Here is a 16,311-nt window from a genome sequence, read left to right as displayed (position 1 = left end):
GAGGCATATTTCTAACAGTTCACAAATGTGTTCCGGCAAAAGTTTAGTTCTTTCAGCTAGCGTTTTGTCATCTAAAAGTTTTCTTCTAACAGCCTCTACAGCCCTGGCTGTGGGCACCGAGGTGAACAGGGCTGTGACGTCGAAAGAAACGATTTTTTCGTCATTCTCTACTTTTAGGTCCCTAATTTTGTTGACAAATTCACCTGTGTTTTCAACATTGTGTTTGCTCAGGCCCACAAGAGGCGACAAAATTGAGGTTAAGTGTTTAGCTACATTATAAGTAACCGAGTCTATACTGCTGACTATGGGTCGTAGCGGGACGTTTTCTTTGTCCAAGGGACATAGACATGCTGATCATGCCAACTGAAAGTAGCTATTCAGCGCTAGCCCAAACAATAGGCCTAATCAAGACCCAACGATAGGGAATTTAGAAATCAATGGGCCTCTTCACCATAGGGGCGTGACTAACCATCCCCACCCAGTCCTCAAATAGGCCACGCTCAGCTTTTTAGCGCAGAGCAATTTCCCGGAGTCTTCACGGAGACTTCAGGGTTGTCTACCGCTGACGAAGCTTCTGTGAGAGAAGCGAAACGTCCTTTTTTGTTTTTTGTTTTTTACCCACAGGTACAGATGACGACTGACAGAACCCTTTCTATGTTAAGAAATGTTCATACCGAGACAAGAAAAATATAAAGGAGCCATCATCATTGGTGAACGGAGAGTGCGCTCCATGGTGTACGCCACTGCAGGTTTACGTGACGATGATGAACATGTCAATGTTAATGTGCAAGCGTTCCGCCCATTTTCCAGTTTTTTGGTGTGGCAGCCGTGTGACAATTCTGTAAAATATGTCTGTATTTGGAAATAACGAGAGCCTATCAAGGACGCTGGCTCACTAACAGTACAACAAGTGAAGAGGGATGTATTATAATGTCAACCATTGGATTTTGGTATCGGCAAGGGTTGGCAGCTCAGAGCTGTTTTAAACCTTTCCATACAGAAAACAAAACCCCGGGATCCACCAAAACTCATTTGACAAGTCGGGTGTTCAGAAGCATCATGCCCTGTGCGTTGGGCCTTAGACCCGAAGATACGTAATATGTCAATCCATAAGCGCATGGACACATTTGTACGAAAAAACACACATTGATGAAGTTAACACATGCATATGTTTGCAAACAAATAGTTCTGTTGTAACATAAAATTAATTAGTGACTGTGCACTGTGAATTATAGTTATTTTTTTATTGGATTCATTGTTGACTTTAATGTGGATGACTGTCAGTAAGGTCTTGTTAGAAAATGCAGTTTGCAGATCCTTTTGGATTTATATTTCGCTTTTTCTCAAAAAAAAAGAAAAAAAAGGGGGGTTTCCTATTATTGTTGTTGAAGTATTGTTATCAAGGTATCTGGCATGAATTTTGAGAACACAGTATGGAATTTTGTCCTTATTGCGAAGCACTAGCTTCCATTCAGGCAAACTTCAGAACTCCAGGAGTATGTTCAGATCAGAGCGGTGCCTGATGGGTATGGGTGTGCGTGCATGAGTGTACCTGTGCCTCTACACTGAATGTTGTGCAGCAATAAATATACATATATAACAGTTTGGCATCACTGTCCTCTTTCCTAGGTGACATCACACAGAAAGGCTTTGAGAAGAAGAGAGCCAAGCTGCTGGCCTCCTGTTTGCCCAGTAAGACGACCCACTGAATCTTACGTTAGCTTCATGTTCTTTGTGACACTCGTTTACTCATGAATACAGCAAGTATATTAATGTATACTTAGACGTACACACTCACTGTGTGTTTATCTTGCTCTGCTCTGTAAAAATCAGTAAGGTCTATGTCCATTGTGAATTTTGATTAATTTTTGCCACCATCATCTATAATACTCTGTCACACTCTAGTGGTCATTCGTAGATCTGCACACAAGAAACAGCAATGGGGTTAAAATACACTGTTATCTGCCTCGCCAGGCGTATCAAATGCATCCTAGTTCAGGGGCCACAGTCACCCTAATTTGATCTCAAGTGGGCTTGACCAGAAAAATTGTGACAGTCTCAAATGAGTCACTTCACCATACAAACTTAAAGGGGGACATTCTGGGAATTATTCAGCAAGAGGATGCTGTTTCCCCTTCCCCAGTAAACGTACTCCAATCCTCAGCAACGCCGCCCCCCCCCCCCATCCCCTGTATCTCTTTAGCCATCTCAGGTGTCATATTCCAAAGGACTTGGATTCCCTAGAGAACAAACCTTGTGTCATGTTCTCTATCTACTCACACAGGATTTTATGTTTCAAGGTTTTATTGCTCATGTGAATTAGAGGTGCTCTTGGTATATCGTGCAGCTGTTATTTGTTGTAATTATCTATTTAGCCACCATGTGCTATTTCTCCAGATCAACATTATAATAATTTTGGATTTCTCGTTATCGCTAGTTTTTATTTTGTATTGGCTTTTTAAAAAATTGTTATTCAGTAAAATTTTGTTTTTCAAGCAGGTTTTTTTTTTAATTGCTTCATTTAAGTTTGGTTACTTTTTAGTTTACTTTATAACCTTGAGGATATGCAGGTAGTTTTTTTTTGTTTTTTTTAAGAAGTGCTCGTTTCTTTTTAAATCTTTTTTAAGATTTCATGAAGATTTTTTTTCTTTTTTTCCAGTTGTATATGTATTTATTATGTCAATTTTCGTAAACTGTATTAACTTTACTCCAGATGCGGATGTGACCCTGCCAGATGTGCAGCTTTCTGGGGGCCACAGCGGTGAGCCTACGCCGAGCCCTGAGGCCCCGGGCCCCACCACATCTTCAGCCTCCAGACATCATCGTGCACATCGGAGTGGAGGGGCCAGAGATGAGCGCTACAGATCAGGTACAAACCAACCAAACTCTTATGAGATCTACTATTTATTGTTTTCTGACTGACTACTTTTCTCATTCTTTATATTCATTTGTTTAGATATTCACACAGAAGCTGTGCAGGCAGCGCTAGCTAAACACAAAGAGGAGAAGATGGCGCTTCCCATGCCCACCAAGCGACGCTCAGCTTTTGTCCAATCTCCTGGAGATGCTTGCACACCCCCAGGTACAAATAATGGCTCATGACCTTTTCACTTTGATGTGCTTCAGCAATGGTACTTCAAGTTGGCCAGCATTTTGTTCAATGACACTCTCCCATCTTTGACTTGTCACCTTTATAAAACCTATATTACCCACACAAGTAATGTTAAAGTGACATTTTAGCACTATTAATTGTCACAAGAATAAGCAGGGATTAACCAGCCCTAAAAGTAATGAGATAAATAGACCCCCCCATCCCCACCCCGCAGAATTCTGGAGAGAAAAAGCGTTGATTTCGGTGAGAACAATCCTGATTCTGCGGAGAGCAATTCCTTGAGGGACTCGTTAAAAGCAACAAAAGACCTCCTTGACAATATCTTACTCCAAGATTTTAGCGACATGTGCACCACTTTTGTCCAGATTTTTTTATTTAAAACAATACTTAATGAAATTCATAATTATATAAGTGGGCCTACCTGTTGACAGTGCGCAATGTGTCTGTGATTGGGGGAAATCGAATGTGCACAGCAAGGGTAAAAAGAGCAAAGCCGACTTGATTAAATTAACTGGATAAAACGCAAAATATAGATATAAATATTGTACATGAATATTAAAAAGACAGAACGTGTTGAATTCATGACATGCATTTATGAAATTTGCACTGGTGGCCCGTACAGGCCAGCATCAGTGAACTACATAAACACAACACAAACATAAGATGTTCCCCTTTGATCACAAGTATAACATTCTGTTGGTCAGCTCGCCAGCCGGCTTCTACCACTAGAAACCAATGGAAAAGACTGAAATTTCATCTCAGTGCTTCCCTCCAGTCAAACGTCACAGACACTTGGACTCAAATACACTACCCCAGTCACAAAAGACCCAAATTAACTTTGTATTGTTTACAAAATGGTGCTCTATGCCAGCTGAGAGTCTTGTCGAGCCCAAAGCAATCGAATAAGAACAGGGTTCATCCTTTGATGCTCGCTGAAATGAGGTCTAGTAAATGTAAAATGTCGACGGAACATGCTCCACAAATTGTTTGAAATTGGGGCCATAGTGTTTACCTGTGCTTTGGTGGAACTGCAAATTGTACGTATTTTGGAGCATTGGATGTTCACGGTACACCTGCGTGTGAGTATTGATCAAGGTGACAGATTTCAAATGTTTTTTTTCTTTCTACCAGACACATCTTCTGCATCAGAGGATGAGGGCTCACTGCGAAGGAAGGCCGCCCTCAGCGCGGCACTGGCCCACGGGCTGCAAAGTCCTGATTACTGGATCAACCGTTCCGTCCAAAGCTCCTCCACTTCCTCATCGGCGTCCTCCACCCTCTCCCACGGAGAGCCAAAAAGCCAGTCCCAGCCCCCGCCTCAGCCTGCTGCTTCTCTGCTGGCTGATGTACTAGCCCTCACGCGCATCGGTAAAAAGTCCCTTCATCAACAACACAGATGGATGTGTTTGTTTTGCTCTGTCGACATCCACCTTAGCATGACTCGCTTTGTGGTTCTCCATTAGAGAACAGTGTTCCTCCAGATGTGACATCGTCCTCCACTGCCCAGGACAGAGGCTCGAGGATGGACCTGCCGCCTGCCGTCAGGGGCATGAGCCGTGGCCAGAGCCGTTCTAGTATGCTGGATACTGCTGATGGTAGATGCACACGCGCATGCATTCAATCACACAAAAGTGGTGGTCATATCAGATGGTTACACCTGAGTACATTTTTACTCTGTGGGAAATAAAACCCAGCCATCACCTCTGAATCAATCCAGTCATACAGGTGCTTCTCAATAAATTCTAATATCAAAGGAACATGGATTAAGTAGTTCAATTCAAATTGTGTGTTGTGCGGATTAATTAAACACATTTCCTACCTTATTGTAAGTGTTTTTGATGGTTTCTTTATGGAACCTTCTAATTTCTTGAGAGCAAATTTTGGCTGTGTGAGCTATTTTCATCAAAACTGTCAAAAATAAAGTCATAAACTACTTCACACTGTGGAGAGTGAATCAAAAGTGAGTTTCACTTTTTTAGTTGAGGTATTCAAATAAATGTTTTTTTTCCCCTGATTTTTATTGATAGGCATCTGTGGTGACGACACTCAATTGAGTGTGTTCATTTAAGTCAAGGAATATGGCGCTAATCACACATTTTGTCTTCTTTCTTTTGGGTCCATTATTCCATCTTGACTTTCATTTAAAAAGGAAAGCGAAAAGGTAATCCAAGTGGGAATGGAAGGGATGCTGAAGACGCCCTTGTCAGCTTGCTTTCCAGCCTGTCTCTCTCCATGTTTGTCTTGTGATTTAGGCTTAGACTTAGGCAAACTTCTACGCTCCCCCCCACCCCACCCCCCGAATCCTCCAACCTGTGCCTGTCCAACTAGTATTCAAATCTTTCCTGTTGCTGATTTTTACCCCGACTGTGTGAGTGTGTACTACTATAGCAATGTTTTTTAGGGTTGCACGTGTGTATAATGTTTTATGTTTTGCTTCATTGGTTTATTTATTTGTTTGTTTGTTGACGGTGGTGGTTGTTTATGCAGGTGTGCCTGTCAACAGCAGAGTGTCCACTAAGATTCAACAGTTACTAAACACGCTCAAGCGCCCTAAAAGACCACCACTCAGTGAATTCTTCCTCGACGACTCAGAGGAAATAGTTGAAGGTGAGAAGGATGCGTTCATTACATTCATTACAAAAAAATGACACCCATACCCTTTGTCGTGAATGTTTCATCCAGTTCCCCAGCCAGACCCCAACACCCCAAAGCCGGAAGGCCGTCAAATCATCCCAGTGAAGGGGGAGCCCCTTGGTGTTGTTAGTAACTGGCCTCCTGCCCTGCAAGCAGCCCTTGCCCGCTGGGGGGCCACCCAGGCCAAGAGCCCCGCCCTCACAGCGCTGGACATCACAGGAAAGCCCCTGTACACTCTCACATATGGTGAGCACCAATTCGTTGCAAGCTGTAAATACAACGGTAGCTCCTAGTTAGATCACTATCTGTTCTGTAATGCTGGGTCAGAATCCAAATTGTGAGAAACCCTTTGATAACAGTGCAGGCAAAGATTTGATTTCCCATTTTAATCGGCATGCCCACAAGAATATATTGTACTCTACTATTCACCTTTTGCGCATTACATCACAGCCTTTAAAAGAACAACCACCCCAAAATAACCATATACACCTTTTGAAACCATTGAAACTCCTGTAAAGTGTATAGTCTTGTCTCTTTATAAAAGTGATTATCTTCTAAAATAGTCACAACTTGCTGTGCGGTCGGATGGGCTAATAGACAAGAGTGGAAACCAAACTTGGCTTTTATCACATACCTGCTGATGAAGATAAAAGACGATGATGGATAGCAGCAATCAACCGAAAGGACTGGCAGCCCCCAAAGTATTTGAGGATTTGCAGCAATCATTTTTTTACAGGGTTAGTCGATCGGTGTTCATATATTTTACTCATAATCACTATAAGCAAGTTTTACCTTTGCCGTCACAAGATAACTTATCCCCCCGGTGTGAGTGTAGCATTTTGTTCCAGGGACCCAACCAGAGAAAAAAAACCTGGTATGTGTCCAGACTTTTATCAGCTCCATTGTAAGGGGATAAGGCATTGAAAACATAATGGTAAAGGTCGTGCGCTGTGAATTTTGGCAAAGTCGTTGATTTTATTAAAACGGTCAACACAGCAGGCAGCAGTTGAAGTAGTGGATGGCGAGATGGGTAAAATTAAATTCAGCAGTCATTAACTTTTGCCGTCTGTCATGGTGCACTCACGTGATCACTTCCCATGTAGACTTTGCACGCTCTTCCCTTGCCTGTGTGGGTTTTTCTCAGATTACTCCGATTTCCTCCCACATTCAAAAAACTCGTAGGTTATTTGAAGACTCTAAATTGTCCCTTGGTACAGAGACAGTTTTACCGAGTGGCAAGGGGTGGCAGCTGCCACCTTTCCCAAATGTCTTGTCACCCCAATTGCCACCCCTACTATTGGCAATACTAAAATCAAAATGTTATTGTAAATGTTACTTATATCGTCTCCACAGTGTGTCTAAAAAGTCAATTTACAATTTACTCCCACCTCGAACCTCCCTTCGGTTGCGTCCACCAATTCTGTAAAAAAGTCAAGTGCATTTTAACGTGATCATTCCAGGCGGACAACAGACGGTCAGTTAAGCTATGATATAGTTATGGTTAAGGTAGTCTGATTAATATGTTTAAATGCTCTGTCAAGTGTGGCAACTTATGTTAGTTAGCAGCAGTATTTTGGGATATTAGGGATTTATTGTGGCATCACGGCAGCGCTATCTATCTTACATCGAGGCCATCTCCCTGATTTGAAAACAGTACATTTTAACATCTAAGGTTCATGGCAATGCGCTCTCTCTCTCTCGCTCTTTTTCTCTGTGTCTGTATGTTTCTATTGCTCACTTTCTCACCACCCACCTCTCTCTCTCTCAACAGGACATATTGCGAAGACGATAAATAACATTTTATCGTGTCACATTTCTACTATTGTCATTTGTCATCTGCATCAAACTGCTGGGAATTAATACATCACATAAAGACAGCTTGATTTGATGGTCTTTCACTTATCAACCTTATGCCGCACCACTGCCACCAGTTGGAAGAAGTGAATCACAATCTACGGTTGGGCTGTGCGATAAGGCTAAACTTGTTATATCTCTATATTCATGGCAAATATCTTCATAACGATACTAGTGCGGTTTCAGTGAAAACTAAGCATTTAAAAAGAAAGAAAGAATGGTTTGCTGTGTTACCGAGAGACATTAACAAATTCAGCAATAAATTAAATACAGTTAAATTCACATCATGCTGCAGGTATAATTTAATGATGAATAACTATGTTATGCTACAGAAATCTTCTAGTCAAAATGACAAAAAAGTCTGCGTGCAAAACTGGCAACAGAATATCCACATCAAAATCCTTTGTTCACAAAAAGCTACCGGGTAAAACAGGAAGTGGCAACCCAACAAAATAAAATTGGAATTTGATAGAGAAATCTATGAGCAAAATGGTATCATGTTTAAAGTTTCAGTCAAGGTTTTTTACCCGGACAGAATTATTGCTCAACGTGTCTTAAGAGTTGGGGGAGAGTCGGCCTTTCTCTTCCTCCGCGTGTTCGTTCATTTTAGATGATGAGGATGTTGGTTATCCAAATACAGGCTGGAGATGATGAACAGTACCTTCGAAGGTTTTATTTTTCTTTTCTGCAGTTTACGAATCGATTCGGGCCCCTGAGAGTTTCAGACTTCATCAGGAAGCCCAGAAAAAATACAGTCGTAAGAATACAGTCATACCTCGGTTTTCGACCATAATCCGTTCCAGAAGGCTGTTCGAAAACCGATTTGTTCGAAAACCGAAACCACGCTCTTTAAAAAAAAAAAGATTGAACACGTCTGCTCACAATGGAACGCTACACGAGGAAGCATCACTTCCTCGTCTACCCGAGGAAGCGTCACTTCCTCGTGTAAGGAAGACGAGAAGAGTCAAGTGACGCATTCAACTGCGCTCAGTTTGGTTGAGAACCGATTTTCCGTCGTAATCCGAGGGATAGAAAAATCGAAATTTTTGGTCGAAAACCGATTTGGTCGACAACAGAGACGTTTGAAAACCGAGGTTTGACTGTATATAGAGACAATATGATAATGAGAGGCGGGGAGTTACGCCTCCATGCAAATTCCGGAAACAAAGAAAGGTCGATGCAATTCGATTTTGGCATGTTGGGAAAGTCCAGACCTCTCCCGCTGTGCGTAAATCTTGAGATAAGAGTCCGTCCCCGGGGGAACTTGACAGCCTTCAGGGACTCTCTCGAGGTGGGGGTCAAGGGGCACTAAAGGTGATTGTAATCACAGTAACCAGGAAATACCTTCAACAGCATTCTACATTCTTTGTTTCAAGTGTTTGAACACAACCAACAACAGAGACGGGCTAAAAAAATCACAGTTAGGAATTTCCTTAACAAGAGAAACAACAGTTGTGATACCCCACCAAAGAAAAAAAATGTTCGCTGCATGGAAAACTGGCGTTCACTCAGGTTACACGTCATTGTACCTTGCCATCGTCTGAATCTTCCGTCAGCACCCACCACAAATACCGTCCCCGCCCAACAAACCCTAACTTCATGTCTAAGTGAAGAAAAAGTGTTGCAAAAATCCAAAGGAACAGGCAAACCACACAAGCACCACTAATCACTTCCTGTTGGCTGAAAGGAGGTCCAGTGCAGTGTGCTGATGACTTACGCCGTATGACGCCACGTATGCTAAAGGTTCCAATCACGGATATTGTCCGAACCTCAGGGTATATTTTCCATCAACACTTTGATTACTTCTTCACAGGCAAATTGTGGAGTCGCAGTCTGAAACTGGCTTACACCCTACTGAATAAACTGGGCACGAAGACGGAACCTGTGTTATCACCTGGAGATCGAGTACGAGCATGTCAATCGCCACCCGCAGAGTGTGTACATGTGGCGCTTGTGATGTTGAAATTGATTATCTCTTGTCTCCTAGGTGGCACTGGTTTACCCAAACAGTGACCCCGGTATGTTCTGGGTTGCATTCTATGGCTGTTTGTTGGCTGAGGTCATCCCTGTGCCTATTGAAGTACCACTTTCGAAACAAGTAAGGACAATCGAACAATCGAACTTTGGAGACACCCGATGTGATGTTTTTTTAATTGGAGAGGCAGCCAAATGAATGAGAGTGAGCTCTCTATCGCACAGTTTAATCCAGGGGACAAATTAAATTGTAAATATGGTTCAATCTTGTTGCAAGACAAAAAATATGTGTGCTGTACATATTGTATTTTTGTCCTGGGGCGGCCAGCGGTTTCTCATAAAAGCTTCTGTGCATTTAATGGGCTGTACTTTGCAATGTCGCCACATAATGCAACGACAATTCATACTTTGTATCACCCCAAAAACAGTGGCCGAGACTCACCACTCTTGTAATGTTGTGACATGCTGCTAGTATGAATAGTGCAGCGACAGAATGTGGGAGGAAACTGGAGTACCTGGAGAAAACCCACGCAGGCATGGGGAGAATATGCAAACTCCACACAGGAAGGCCAGAGCCAGAATCGAACCATGCACCTCTGCTCTGTGAGGCCAACGGGCTAACCAGTCGACTACTGGGCCACCAAAGATGATATCAAAATATAAAAGCACCACACTTATGTTGCATTTTATTTGCACTTCATTAAATCTTTGTCAGAGCTGGTCAGAAATTCTGGACAGGCCGACTGCAGCCCGCTGTGTCTGTCCTATAGATTTGTACAGATTAATAATCCATGATATTTATCAAATGTTGTTTCTCTCCATAGGATGCAGGCAGCCAGCAGATTGGCTTCCTCTTGGGCAGCTGTGGTGTCAGTCTGGCACTGACCAGCGAAGTGTGTCTCAAAGGGCTGCCCAAGACACCAAATGGAGAGATCATCCAGTTCAAAGGTCAGGCAGCCTAAGGGCTCCATCGTCAATATGTACCACTGGCCCTGTATTGCTCCTGGGGACCGAAACAGAGCTCATCATTTGAAAGACTTTACATTGTAGTGTTGAGATTTGCTTGGGTGGCCTCTTTGCGTGATGCGTAATGTTGCTCGTCCTCACTTCTCCCCTACACCTTGTGTCAAGCTAAAACGTGCTCACCTTCCCCAGGATGGCCAAGAATGAAATGGGTTGTGACAGACACCAAGTACCTGACCAAACCTTCCAAAGACTGGCAGCCCCATATTCCCACTGCCAACACAGACACGGCTTACATCGAGGTACTAACTGAATGCAAATTATGTATGTATTCGCTTCTAAAATCTTACAAATGTGGTTGTCCTCCACTCTGTGTTTTGTGTGTGTTTCCAGTACAAAGCCAGTAAGGAGGGGACCGTGATGGGAGTGGCTGTGTCCAAGATCTCCATGCTGACTCATTGTCAAGCCCTGACACAGGCTTGCAACTACTGTGAAGGTCAATCAATATGCAATAGCAGTTACACTTGCCGTCAATTCGAAGAAGTACAGAAAATGCACAGAAAATGTGTGTTAAAAAAAAATAATAAAATAGTGCACCTCATGCTTCACTCGGTCTCGCTCTCCCACCCCCTCTCTCACCCGTACTTGCAAATTATAGTACAGTAATCCCTCGTGGGGGTTTCAGACTACCCCTGCAATAGACAAAATACGTGAAAGAGTGACCAAGTATTTTGTTTTAATTTTAATCTAGTTTTGAGGTTTTATTTCTTTATTTTGCTGCATGGTTATATTGTACAATATACAGTGTATGCATGTGAGGTGCAGTTATTATTTTTTCAAACTTGGGGTCACCAGACTACACTACAGTATCTATGACGCGAAATGTGTATTTGCCTTTAAAAGGCAGACCTGGCCTCTGACGACATGGAAGTGAGCAAATGAGGATATATAGTTGGTCGGCACTTAACTGGCTTCAACATTAGCCACTGTGTGTGCAGAGTGGCACCCCCAGTTGAGGCCGTTGACAGCTTGGCTCCGTGTGCCTGTGTTACCTGTGTTTTGTCACCATTTGTTCAAGAAGGCAATTGAATGAGCAACAGCACCCGTTTCTATCCTCCCTCTCACCAAACCATCTTTATGGATTACAATTCATTAGCCCTGCTTGTGTGTGTATCTCCCATTCGCTAATGTGTTTCTGCTTATTGTTTCAGGTGAGACTCTGGTCAACGTGCTGGACTGCAAAAAGGACATGGGCTTGTGGCATGGTGTCTTAACGGTAAGATAAATAGCACCATTTGTCCGCTATAGACTTTAGACTGGTGGGAAGTCCCAACTTTGACACTGTGTATGTGGTCCTTCCAGAGTGTCATGAATAGAATTCATACCATTACTGTGCCGTATTCCGTCATGAAAGCCTGTCCCATGTCCTGGGTGCAGAGGGTGCACATTCACAAAGGTTTGCCTTCATCGCTCTTATTCTGATGGTTGTCTGTCTATTGTTTGTCAGTGCACATTATGTTTCTCGTCATCTCACAGCTCGCGTGGCCTTAGTGAAGTGCCGTGACCTTCACTGGGCAATGATGGCCCACAAAGATCAGAGGGACACCAACCTGTCCACCATACGAATGCTGATCGTAGCTGATGGAGCAAACCCCTGTGAGTCACATCCCATTTTTTTTTTTTTAACCATTATCTCAACTTTTTTATCTTGGTTTGCTGATACCCTTTCCCCCCCCATGTTAAAATTTATTTATTTATTTGTGTGTTTGTTTGTGCAATTAGGGTCTGTGTCGTCATGCGATGCCTTCCTGAATGTGTTCCAGTCTCACGGTCTAAAGCCAGAGGTGATCTGTCCATGTGCCACCTCGCCCGAGGCCTTGACGGTGGCCATTCGCAGGTACAATATGTCCATCTTCTCCCACACGCGGAAAAGGGGAACGACATATAGTTGCTGCGCTGATTTTCACCTGTCAAATCTTGCCTTGTGTGTATTCCCTAGCCGACTTCAGCACTTTTCCTCTCATGCACATCAGAGGTTGTAGTAGGTCAAAAGCGCCCTTGGCAAGGTTGCACCTTATTTTGCCCTTGGATGGAGTTGCATGATATGCCACACTTGCTTATAATTAGGGTTGTCCCGATCTGATCATTTGATCAGAACCTGAGTCCGTTCACATGATTTTCAGATGATCGGTATCAGCTGTAAAGATCAGGTTTTTAAATTTTCATGATTTATAATGGTCACAGTGATAAAATAACTCACACTTGTATTACAAAATTGAGCAGCACTAACTTAATTTTATATTACACAGTGTAAGGTTTCAGTTCCGTTTGGTAACCTGAATAAAGTAGAGGGAGAAAATAAAATCCACATTGCCTGATTGCTTGGATTTCCCAAAAATGTTTTTTTTGTTTTTGTTTTTTTTTTAAATGCTGCAACCTCTGAAGCCCAGGTGTGCCGCACCTATGTGTCCTAATATGACCCGTCCCAACCCCTCAAAGAAGAGACCACATTAGCTCTCTGGAGGCAAGTTGGCAACCAAAACAAAGTCACTGCCTGATGACGTTGCTTCTCGGTGACACATAAGAACCATGTCCGCACAGAAATTGAGCCAATCCATTTCTTTTTTTGTTTTTTAAAAGCGAATCAGAACCCTGTGCGATGTAAACATACAAAGAACAATGTGAAGCATTGCAAGATTGTTTTTTTTTTTTTTTTTTTAAACACCAGCTTCATATTCAAAGCCAAAATCTACACCCTCCTTACATCACTTGATGTGCCTCAGCTCCACGTGGTTGTCTTCGAGTTGAAAGAGCGCAAACCAAAAACTGTGCGTAGATGATGCCTTCACTTACAATCCCGGAAAATTAATGTTACGCTATACAGTAAAGTCTGCTTTTGTACAATGTAAGAAGACTCAAACAATAATAATAATAATAATAATAATAATAATAATACAGTTAAAAAGTTTTCCATTTTTTTGTCCTTGTCCACGATAAGATGACATTGCTAAAACGAATCATGTCGAAACGCGGAGGGCTTCCTTCAGAAACGATGTGGTCATCAAAGACCCGCCAGCCGGAACGACAGTGAAGAAAAAACAAACTTAAGGTTCACTATGAAAAAGAAATGCAGAACCAATGTTACAGAGCAATGAAGTAGACTACTGCATGGGGATTGCCAACCATTTTGAAACTGAGAGCTACTTCCTGGGAACTAGTTAATACGAAGGGCTACCATTTTGATATGCACTTGTGCTCAAACTACTTTTGAATACATGCTAAGAATAAATTTATGATCAGTCACATCTAGACTGTTGTGTTTGTTCTCATCGGTTCATGTAATGACAACATGAACCTGTGGGTTGCAAGAACCAGAACACGGGATTTCCCCGCAGAAAACTTGCTTTGCCTGGTGGTAGAGAAGCCGACCAGCTTCATCATAGATATTTTATTTTAGTCAGTGTAAAGTATTTCCATTATTCATTGTTCGGCCTATCATGATTTTTTTTTTTTAAACAACAGCATTCGACAAATGTCAACACAACACCTACAGTATCTGTACTTGCAGATTAAAATGATGTATTTTATGTTCTTCCTTTCCTCCTTTCTTGCTGAACAATTTATCTTTTCCCATTTTTAACTTTCTGTCAGAAACAGTAGAGCAAGACTGCATGGGCGTGTTTTACTGTATATATTTCATATTAATGCAACACAGAATAAATCACAAAAAGATTTATTCAGCAGTGACCTTTCAACAATGCACATTGCCCCCATATATATGCACACACACACATTTTAAAGTAAATGCAGTACCCCAAACATTTTAGTGTGAATGGTCATTTTAATGTGAAGACATTTTCAAAGGCCAAAATTCCAACAAGTCTGTATGTACTGTGATCGCTACGTGTTGGATACTCCGGGTATGTTAACGCAGGTCAACAGCAAGCCAAACTCATTTATTCATGAGCCAGGAAACTGAGCGTCTTGCTCCTTTATTACAGTCTTCTTGACGGCGTACAGTGAACAACTGTGACATCAGCTCAATGAAATGTAGAGTGAAACTGAAATAAACAGATTTAAAACATGCATTAACATTGTGTACATAAATACAACACAAATCGTCTGGTATTTAAACAAAGACATAAATGCAGCTCAAAGCGTGACAAACAACGATGACAATGCGTTTTTGCGATTCTTTCGCATGCTAATTAGCTCGCTAGCACCCACCTAGCATCGTCGTTGCGTTGTTAGCATTTATTTAGCATCATTGCTATGTCGTTAGCAGTACTCTGAGCTAGCGAGTTTCAATGACAACAATTGAAGAAAAACAATCTCTGAAACACATTTCTAAATAATGCTAAACACGAGCAGACTTACAGCCATTGCTTTCGAAGGTGAAACGAAAGAAGAATATAAATCAGGAGGACCAGTTGCAACGACCACGGTCAGGCTTTTTGTAACGACTCGTCTGATGAAACACAGCGTCTGCTACCCACAATGCACCGCGATAACTAAATGAATATTCTAAACACAATTAGCATTAATGAAATGGCCCGTAACCTTTACTGTGGGCAGAACACTGTACATTACTGGACATCATAATCTGCTGATGAAAGTTCATTTTGTACTGCGGTTAGCCTCACGTACAGTTGCACAGAAGTATGTGGTATCTTAGCCCGTATCCAGGATTCCATGAAGCCTGTAGCCAGGTTTCCGTGATTGATAAATGCAACAGTCAAGAATTTAGCAACGATTTTCTGCGAGTCCTACGTCCAGATCAACTGTTTTGTGTGTTATCGATCTGGCATCTGAGGCAGAGGCACAGCAGTGGAGATTGAGTGGTTAGCATTTACCTTAGCCTAGCCATAGCCTATCTCTGCTGCCTCGCTTTTACTAATGTTGCTTCAGCCACCTCCGATGCCTGCAAGTCCTGACAAAACATTCATGCAGGTCCTGCTGGTCACGCACACACTCGTCCAGCATGTTCAAAGTGCAGTAAAAAGTCCCAAGAACTCATCAATTTGTACTGCAATCCATTCTCGGTTAAGTCCATACGATGATCGTGTCCAGCAGTCAATGTAAAATCCAGTTAAAAAGGAAAATGCATGATTCATTCGTCATCACACTCTGGCGTCCAATTGCATGACCGTTGGGCCCGGTGACCGCCAACGGTGCGTGCACTCATGAAAATTGTTATCCCAAGCCTCAATGTTTACAAAGTATAAACAAAGAATTGAGGATATTTTGGTCATGTGCTGACAAAATATGATTGTTTTCTGTCGCCACATGGTCAAATTTGGGAAATTTGATCACTTCTCCTGCCGACTCCGCTGCAGACCTGGGGCACGAGGAGCTCCTCTGCCAGCCAGGGCCATCCTCTCCATGGGCGGACTGAGCCACGGTGTGATCAGAGTGAACACGGAGGACAAGAATTCGGCTCTCACTGTGCAAGACGTCGGCCACATTATGCCTGGAGGTTCGTCTGTGACCACGGCCGCATGCACTAACTACCGGCAAAATCCTAACACAAAACGTAAACTTGCCCAGAGTTGATCCGACCATAATATATATTTCAGCTCTGATGTGCATCGTGAAACCAGATGGCTCTCCTCAGATGTGCAAAACTGACGAAATAGGAGAGATTGTGATCAGCTCCCGAGCGGGGGGCACCATGTACTACGGTCTTCCTGGGGTCACCAAGAACACTTTTGAGGTCTGTCAAAGCTCAAGTTGAAAGTGATCTTCTCGAAATTGTCTTTTTCTCCTCCAAAAAC

The 16,311-nt window shown here is 42.5% G+C and overlaps 1 protein-coding gene and 1 long non-coding RNA gene across 3 annotated transcripts in view; one reads left to right on the top strand and one right to left on the bottom strand.

Moving 5' to 3' along the window:
• The first annotated feature begins 1,630 nt into the window (after window positions 1-1,630).
• LOC109512322 (disco-interacting protein 2 homolog B-A) overlaps window positions 1,631-16,311 on the top strand; it is a 35,589-nt gene continuing 20,908 nt past the window's right edge. Inside the window, exons 1-19 of one of the 2 annotated variants that reach the window (XM_019863941.1) lie at window positions 1,631-1,692; window positions 2,714-2,869; window positions 2,957-3,082; window positions 4,244-4,480; window positions 4,576-4,707; window positions 5,262-5,273; window positions 5,600-5,719; window positions 5,795-5,992; window positions 9,414-9,505; window positions 9,588-9,698; window positions 10,399-10,522; window positions 10,730-10,839; window positions 10,931-11,033; window positions 11,749-11,813; window positions 11,900-11,993; window positions 12,074-12,193; window positions 12,320-12,434; window positions 15,874-16,013; window positions 16,114-16,250. In XM_019863941.1, the coding sequence (XP_019719500.1) occupies window positions 3,010-3,082; window positions 4,244-4,480; window positions 4,576-4,707; window positions 5,262-5,273; window positions 5,600-5,719; window positions 5,795-5,992; window positions 9,414-9,505; window positions 9,588-9,698; window positions 10,399-10,522; window positions 10,730-10,839; window positions 10,931-11,033; window positions 11,749-11,813; window positions 11,900-11,993; window positions 12,074-12,193; window positions 12,320-12,434; window positions 15,874-16,013; window positions 16,114-16,250 (1,983 nt within the window). In that variant the 5' untranslated portion in view covers window positions 1,631-1,692; window positions 2,714-2,869; window positions 2,957-3,009. The remainder of the gene's footprint in view (window positions 1,693-2,713; window positions 2,870-2,956; window positions 3,083-4,243; window positions 4,481-4,575; window positions 4,708-5,261; window positions 5,274-5,599; window positions 5,720-5,794; window positions 5,993-9,413; window positions 9,506-9,587; window positions 9,699-10,398; window positions 10,523-10,729; window positions 10,840-10,930; window positions 11,034-11,748; window positions 11,814-11,899; window positions 11,994-12,073; window positions 12,194-12,319; window positions 12,435-15,873; window positions 16,014-16,113; window positions 16,251-16,311) is intronic. The other variant, XM_019863942.1, reaches the window with a different exon arrangement.
• On the bottom strand, window positions 14,493-15,113 carry LOC109512325 (uncharacterized). The gene is made up of 2 exons (XR_002167502.1): window positions 14,915-15,113; window positions 14,493-14,598 (listed from the first exon to the last, which is right to left on the bottom strand). It is a non-coding gene; the product is annotated as an uncharacterized LOC109512325 (long non-coding RNA).

This window comes from Hippocampus comes, unplaced genomic scaffold, assembly GCF_001891065.2.
Source record: "Hippocampus comes isolate QL1 unplaced genomic scaffold, H_comes_QL1_v1.1 scaffold467, whole genome shotgun sequence".
NCBI lineage: Eukaryota > Metazoa > Chordata > Actinopteri > Syngnathiformes > Syngnathidae > Hippocampus > Hippocampus comes.
Note: the sequence above shows the minus strand (reverse complement) of the source record. Positions and strands in the feature narration are given on the sequence as shown.